Genomic DNA, 7992 nt, shown 5'->3' on the forward strand with positions numbered 1-7992 from the left:
TCACACGGTGTGATGGTTGTTCCTCACGCTATAGATCCTCTGAGAGGAGTGGGGGGTGACGGCGCTGGCGGAGGTCATCATGATGGTGTTGTTAGTGGCGGCGTTGACCATACCTCCAGAGACCTTGGAGCTGTGGTGCATGCTGACGATGTCATTGCTGCTCGGCTCCGCCTCCGCGCGGCGACACAGACTCCTCATGGTGGACTGGGGAAACAATGAGGAAGAACAGAACATAAAGTAAATGAGTCAGGATTTGTTCATGTTTAACTCATTTAATAGGCAACTGTTTTTTCAAACCTAACCCTAAACCTAACCCTCCGCAGAAGCAGGGCTCCCTTCTCTGTGTTCCTCATCAAGGTTGTCCCTCTCGGGTTGGGGCATTCCCTGGCCCTTTGGAGGGCAGAGTGTTAGGGGGGTGTTGTATGTGGCCATGTTAAGACCAACAAGGACCAATTCAAATTGACGCACCTTGATTAGTTAGGTGACTAAAAGATTTATGAATTAATTAATTAATTGATGATTTGGCATTTTTGGATATTTGTAGGCTGTTTAGTTATACACTGTATAGTGTATAACTAAACATAACTATTATGACAAATCAGATGATGAAATAAAGAAAGAAAGGTGGATAAATGCGATGTAGACCATCACTCTTGTGTTGTGTTACCTGGAAATTGTTAGTGACAAAGCAGTAGACCACAGGATCCATACAGCTATTGAGACTGCTCAGAGTCACAGTCAGATGGCACACGATCACATGGTGGGGCATCTCTGGATAGAAGTACAGCAGCACCTGCAGCACAGACCACAGCACGCATTGTAACTATAAGTCTTGATGATCAACACTATTCTGTATATTAAGAGCACATCTACAAATGCTACAAAAGGTAGTGCCAATTTACCTCCTGATCTACTACAGTCAGTATTACAGTTAGATGAACCCTTCCTACTTATACTAACAGTCTCCTGACCCTTAACTATTTGCTCTCTACATCAGCCCTGCTTAACAGCAAAGCAGTAATGATGTAGTGAGCCAACAGTCATAATATATGTCATTTGCCAGAGGGATGCTTTTTATCCAAAGCATCTTAAAATTCTGTTAGTGCATACATTCCCCCAAGGTGAGAGCACCGGCTGTGACAGATATTCTTAAACACTATGTTTAGCACCTATTACTCTCTCACCTGCCGGATGTGGAAGGGTGTGAAACACACAGTGAAGATGATGAGCACCGTCGTCAGCAGCTGGACAGCTCGCCTTCTCCTCTCCCTGGGAAAAACAAGTTCAATGTTATATTTGAAAGGTCAACAAACACTGTGTATTTCTGCTAACAATATGATAACCATTTTGCACTGCTTACATCAACACCGTTAAAGGAAATACATCCTTAAAGAAATTGAAATATGGAAACATGAGTAATAAATGCTAACCGCATTCAGAGTTTTCACCCCAAGTTGGTTCTATCACAAATATAACTGTTTGCCACAAACACTCCCAGGAAGCTATGAGTCTGATGAAGACGAACAAAGAGTTGTCTGAACCTTACCTGCGTTGCTGCATGAGTCGATGGTCCACCAAGGCCCACATGATGCGTAACGTGAAGACCGCGATGATGACAAGGGGCAGAAAGAACTCACACCAGACTGTGATGGTGAGGAAGAGAAGCTTGGAGACACAGCAGCCCTTGTGCTGGAAGGCGGTGGAGAGGAAGGAGTAGGTGACCACAATGGCAAACAGCCACACAGAGACACACACACACTTGGCCACGTTGGCGTTACGCCACCGGTGGGACGCTTCGACCTACAGGATCAACCAAAAACAACCGTTGTTTTCTGTGTTTCACACTATGGTTGGAATGGACTGCTTTCACAATATTCAACCAGCAGGTCACTTTTACACTGTTTAGAAGTCAGCTGCAGAATGCTTCCTGGATTCATATGATCTTGGGATAATCCAGCAACTGTAACATAAGTAATGAAGGAGAAGAAGTAGAACCCAGTAGTAGTCCCGATAACTGACCTGCACGATGGAGATATACCGGTCGACGCATATGCAGGTCAGGAACAGGATGCTGCAGTACATGTTGACGAAGTAGGAGAAGATGTGCAGGTAGGAGCAGAGGAGGCAGGCCCCCCCGCTGTAGTACAGCAGGATGCGGGTGGGCAGGGAGAGGTTCACCAGCAGGTCCGTGACCGCCAGGTTGATGGTGTAGATCACAGAGGTGGTCTTGGGCTTTGTGCGCAAACAAAAGACGTAGAGCACCATTGTGTTGAGCACCATGCCTACCTGCACAGGGAAGACACCAGGGAAAAAACGTTAGAAAAAAGGACAATAGGAACGACTTTAAAGGTGCTGTAAGTCAAATCCTAGAACTATTATTTGAGTGTGATTTTTCAGAATAGGCCATAGCCATCTGCGAATCAGTGAATTGCTCTGGAAGAAATATTTATTTTGTGTTGACTCCACCTGCCGCAATTTAGATTGTAGACTGTTCTCGGCTCTTACCAATCACGGCATCTCTTTGCTTATCGGTTCAGGAAACTAATATTTTCTGTCAATCTCAGGTGTGTGAATGCAACACTTCGGCGGGAGGGGATGTTTTTTGTGTTGGTAAATTTCAAAATCCTTTCCACGTGCTCTCTTTACAACTTTTAAATCTTACCTACAAAAAAGAAAGATGGATCTTAGTGGGGAAGAAAATGGAGGAGAAAAACTCTAACCCTATAATCTATAAACTCAATTTAAAAGAATGGAGGATATTCTGAAAAGTAAGAGCAAAAACATTTGACAGTGGGGATAGTTTAAACAAGATGCCAAGATGGCAGTTGTTAACTTGTGTTATTATCACTCGGGGGGCTATATATAGATATAGATACATACATTTTATACATTTTTTTACAACTCCAGGCCCGACGCAACACGTGTATGTGAGGGTAATGTTGGCATTTCAATAGGAATACAGAAAGAAAAAGGATGTACCTACAAGGAATATAAGGGAGTTGATGACCATGAGAGCGATCCAGAGGCTGTAAAAGTCGTGGTACAGTCCCTCGTCCAGGTGGGCCAGTCTCTGAAGGTAGGGCTCCACACCGCTCCCATTGCCTGAACCGTTGACCACAGCTAACGTCTTGTTGTTCAAAGTCCATCCATTGAGGAGTTGGACTTCATGGTGATGATGGATATTAAATCTATATGTAAAACAAAATTCTAACATTAGTAACTTTAGAAAGGCCTCTTACAAACCACAATGAGTCTGTTTGTTTGAGTGGAAGTAATAAGTAATTATAATGAACAAGTTGTATTACGTTATAGTATTTTTAGCTTGGTCCAAAGCATATCTGGCAGTGTAAAATGTGAGGGGTTCATTATCTAGGTGTTGTTTAATCCAGTAAGCCCACTTAAGTCTTCCAAGCATTGACAGCAAATGCTAAAAATAATTTGAGGCACAAATCTATGGGCTTACAAACTTTGTAATGCACTCTCTTGGCATATGAACACAATTCTGCATCTGCTTCTTAATTTTTGTCAAATTATTCCTAAATAAACTAAGAACTGCATTCTAAATATAAGCCACAGAATGACAGCAAAAAACTAAATAATAACTTCCAACATTTATAAGTAATATTAAGGCATGGTTTTGGTTCATCAGAAAGGGCATATTCTCTACTAAATACTAATGTCCATTTCTCTTTCACACACACACACACACACACACACACACACACACACACACACACACACACAGACACAGACACAGACACAGACACACACACACACACACACACACACACACACACAGACACACACAGACACACACACACACACACACACACACACACACACACACACACTCTGCACTTCCTGAGTGCCGGTCCTCAGATTGTTTGTTGATCTTGGCAGGCTCCAGGTTGACAAAGCCAAGTGGTCAATCTTTTCTCTTGATATATTTATCTACTCATTAACAACAACACAAATATGTTCATTTTTACAGTTGTATTTAGACAACAGTGTATGTTTTAGTTTAAAAGTGTAACTCAAATTGGATTATTCTAACTATTTTAGCATGGAAAGCAGTCCATGAATGTTCATGGCTACAAAGCAAGTGCTTTGAATTTGTGAATATAGCTCTGTCTACCGTGGAGCTATGCTGGCTTGCAAGCCCTTGCTTTTGTTCTTCAAACTTCATGTGTCTTCAGGTCGTCAGTATCCTGGGGAACATGTAAATAATAGAACCATCAATGCTCAACTTTGAGCCGACTGTATGAATGTTAGACAGCAGAGGGCATCAGTGACTGTAAATATATCAGTGGAGTGAAATAAGATGGACATAGAAGAAGAGGGAGACAGAGTGAGGGGGAGAGAGTAGTGGAAGAGAAGAGAGAGGGGGTAGAGAAGGGGAAGATAGTGAAAGGGAAGGGGGAGGGAAAAGGGGGATAAAAATAGAGACAAAGACAAAAATGTATTTCTATTCCAATGTTCCTTTTGAACCCTAGTGCACTGAAGACAGTGAAAAAGATAAATCTATCAGCATAGTCCAACACATACTCTGTGATTACACATAGCAATCTGTGTATAGCATTATTTAAAAACCAAGCTGAGAACTGCTGTTGAGATGAACACTGACTGGAGTTCATTATCTACTGAACTCCTAATCGATGAATATACCACCCTGTTATTCAGCATTAAAAAAATCGTCTGCCCTGGGATTCCCTCATCTGGGCAAACAAACGGCATTGTCCTTCATGGTTCCATGTGAAGGAAATAATCTCTCAAGAGCAAAATAGCATCCCAGCTGTTAGTACACAGTCTATTAAGACTAATGCGAATAACATGCTCAGCGGAGGGTGGGACATGACTAATGTGATTCATCAACATTAAGTATTCTAGCCTCTGTCCACGCAGCTGGAAGGGCTGCAAACACATCCATTCAAGAAATGGATGTATGGGTTTGGTCTATTAGTATCCCTTGTATTATTCAATCTATTAAACCAGGTTCATTAACATGGACATGAGGAGATCACTGTGCGTCCCTGAGTTCAGGGGGGTGCAGGGCATATTTCAGTGGTTTTCTTAAGAAACGGTTGGAAGCAAGTCTCAGTCAGTGAGTTACAGACACTTTAGTGGCTATTTAAAGGGTTGATATGCTGATGTTGAGAGACACCAGAAATGAGTGTGTATTCTGATACCAAGCAGTGATCAAATATCAACAAATTTCCTAAATTGTAAACAATCAGAATAGATCTCTTAACCATGGTTATTTTAGCTTACTGCAACCTTAATAAGCAACATGAATGCTTAACACAAAACAAACCTATGGATGTAAATGATTGTAGGAAATGTATTAAACAACTGTGGGGAGAAGCGTTCCTTAAGCTCACACTACACGATGATCAAGCCTGTCGTGTCGCGGGGCACGGTGTGGAGAAGATCAAAGAAGTGACTCACTGTTCATATTAAGTCTACACGGCTCAGAAACACAGGCTGAGATAGGAAGTTGATTCTAGCTTTGGCTACAGAAACATTATGTTTAACAAAAATAACACAAAACACTTCACATTGCCATTACCCCCCACTAGACTGGATCTCTGATCTTCTCCCTTTACCATCAGACAGCAAAGACGTACAGTGGCTGTGAAGCGATGCTGGGATGAAATGAGGGTTTGAGGCAGAGCACAAATAACACTGTCCAAATAAACTGCTGCTGCGCCGTGCTGCTCCCAGGAGGCTCAGAGTCTGGGTAGGAATAGCAGAGAGGGGAGAAAATGCCGCCCTTTGAAAGCAAGTCTTTTAAAACCCTTTCCCTTCTCTTGTCATGAGTAATTGAAACACTGCATTAACCTGTTGCATTTGATTTAAAATCCCTTATATTATGTATATAATTGTGAATATATATATAAATATATATAACAACTATATATTACAACTTTATATCAGAATATATATATATATATATATACATGTTATATACATATATTACATTTGTCATACTTTCTACTAGTTAGGCAGTTTGAATGAGTAAGTTGATGTTGTACTTACTCATAGAAAAGTTGGCCAATTAAACCAAAGGAATGGTGTCCACCTGGTCGCTGTTATGAACCGCTATCTGACGGACTCAGTAGCAGCCATACTTTCTCCCTATGGCACGGATGGCCAATCCTATGTACGCATGATTAATTGTTCTTCAACCATCATCATGACATTTAGGATTAACTGTTGGAATCCAATCGGTCTCATTCCATTGAGGTTCTTCACAAAACTCTTGCTGGCTGTAAAAAACGTTTCTCCAGAATAAATTAGTTATTCCTGTAGTCCCATCCGTCTCCATCAGCCATGTTGATGTCCAGGCTACAGACTTTGGTCTCTTAGTGACTTCCTTTTCTTTATTGTGTTAAATCTGATTTTCCTCTTTGTAAACTTCTGTTAGCAGTCGTCTTTTGTCCTTCTCCCCTTCTCTTACTATTTCTGTCTCTCTCTCTCTCTCTCAAATCTCCTCTCATCCCCCTCGGTGTCCTCTTCTGACAGGAAGTCTTACTGTCTGTTTATATTCTACTGGCATACACATATACATGAACACACACATGCATGTAGTCTCTCTCACACACACACACACACACACACACACACACACACACACACACACACACACACACACACACACACACACACACACACACACACACACACACGTTTGTTTAAGTACATTTTCACACAAACTAAATATAAACATTCTTAGAAAAGATATATAGGAATACATAAAATGCTAACAATCATTAATGTGATAAAACAATGGCTGTCGATCTGTTTGTATGTCCATTTGGGGATCAGCCGGAGCCACTGCTGCCAAACAGATTCATAAACAGTTCACCAAATGACATTTATATTATTGATTGATTAGATTCATTTCTTGAAATCCAAAAATTGATTGGGGTAAGCAATGAGCCAAAACAAAACAAAACAGACAATTTGTTTTACTAATAGGCATGGGAGAGTACTAATGATCACAGAATAATACAAGTGCCTACTGAATCAGGGGAACTTCAGAATTACAGAATACATTTGTTGCTAAATAGCGTTAACAGTAGTGGCTTTATAAACTAATAACTAATAAAATAGTGAATGGGATTTAGTTCTTTGTTTGTGAGCGTTCCTCCCATGTAGACCAGTTTCCTCCTCCTGACAAGGACACACAGACTAGCTTGAATACGCACACATACACACACATACACACACATACACACACACACGCAAGAGGCTTGCAGGGGATCAACATCTCATTTGGCAGGCATCCCTGCATCATGACCGGCTGCCCCCCCCACCCCACTATCTGTGACCCTGACAAGGTGTACCAGGATTAAGATGTGGTGGATACTACCACTGCTACATATTCATTGGAAACTATCCCCAACCCTTCAATTTGAGTATAGATAGTGGTTTCTGTTATGTTTGAAATATGGATCTGTTTTCAAATCCCTTATAATACATAGTTGTATATTCCAAAAGGAATATGTTGAAAACAATCCTAGTAAGACTCAGCTTATAGTCAGAGCTCCCCTCGTACAGTGCTCCACAATACTTGGCCAGTCTGTCTTTTTGCTGCCTGTCCATTATAGGGCTAAAGTCCATCTATCTTATGCCATGGGACTGCTTCCGCTCATGGCCTCCTGTCTGGTGGACCACAATCACTCTCACAAACTGTCAGTGTTCCTGTTGGAAAGATCCGGAATAACGGAACCATGGATCAGCGTGTTAGTGAGAATGTGCAGAAGGAGATGGATGGACGAGGAAGGAGAAGTACAATAAAGAGGGAGATACGTATGCAGGACATGGCAGGATGACAGATTCAGGGGGAGTATTTGTATGAGTAGAGAAGAAGCCCTGAGATTTGGCAGAGGATGACGTAAAGCTGCTGTAGAGTGTCTATGTGTGCGCGTGTTCAAACCAGACAAGACTAACCAGACAAGAAAAACTCCTCCCCGCCCCCGTTCAGAACCA

General features: G+C 41.7%; 1 protein-coding gene across 1 annotated transcript; it reads right to left on the reverse strand.

Annotated features, from left to right (window-relative positions):
* LOC311351371 (G-protein coupled receptor 20-like) lies at positions 1 to 3168 on the reverse strand (the record flags this gene model as incomplete). Its single annotated transcript, XM_084471490.1, is given in 7 exon segments — positions 1 to 204; positions 668 to 793; positions 1185 to 1269; positions 1547 to 1800; positions 2020 to 2286; positions 2984 to 3150; positions 3153 to 3168. Coding segments are annotated over 7 exon segments (1119 nt in total).
* Between the last annotated feature and the right edge of the window lie 4824 nt (positions 3169 to 7992).

Source organism: Micromesistius poutassou (genome assembly GCF_964030765.1).
Source record: "Micromesistius poutassou genome assembly, chromosome: 8".
Classification (NCBI taxonomy): domain Eukaryota; kingdom Metazoa; phylum Chordata; class Actinopteri; order Gadiformes; family Gadidae; genus Micromesistius; species Micromesistius poutassou.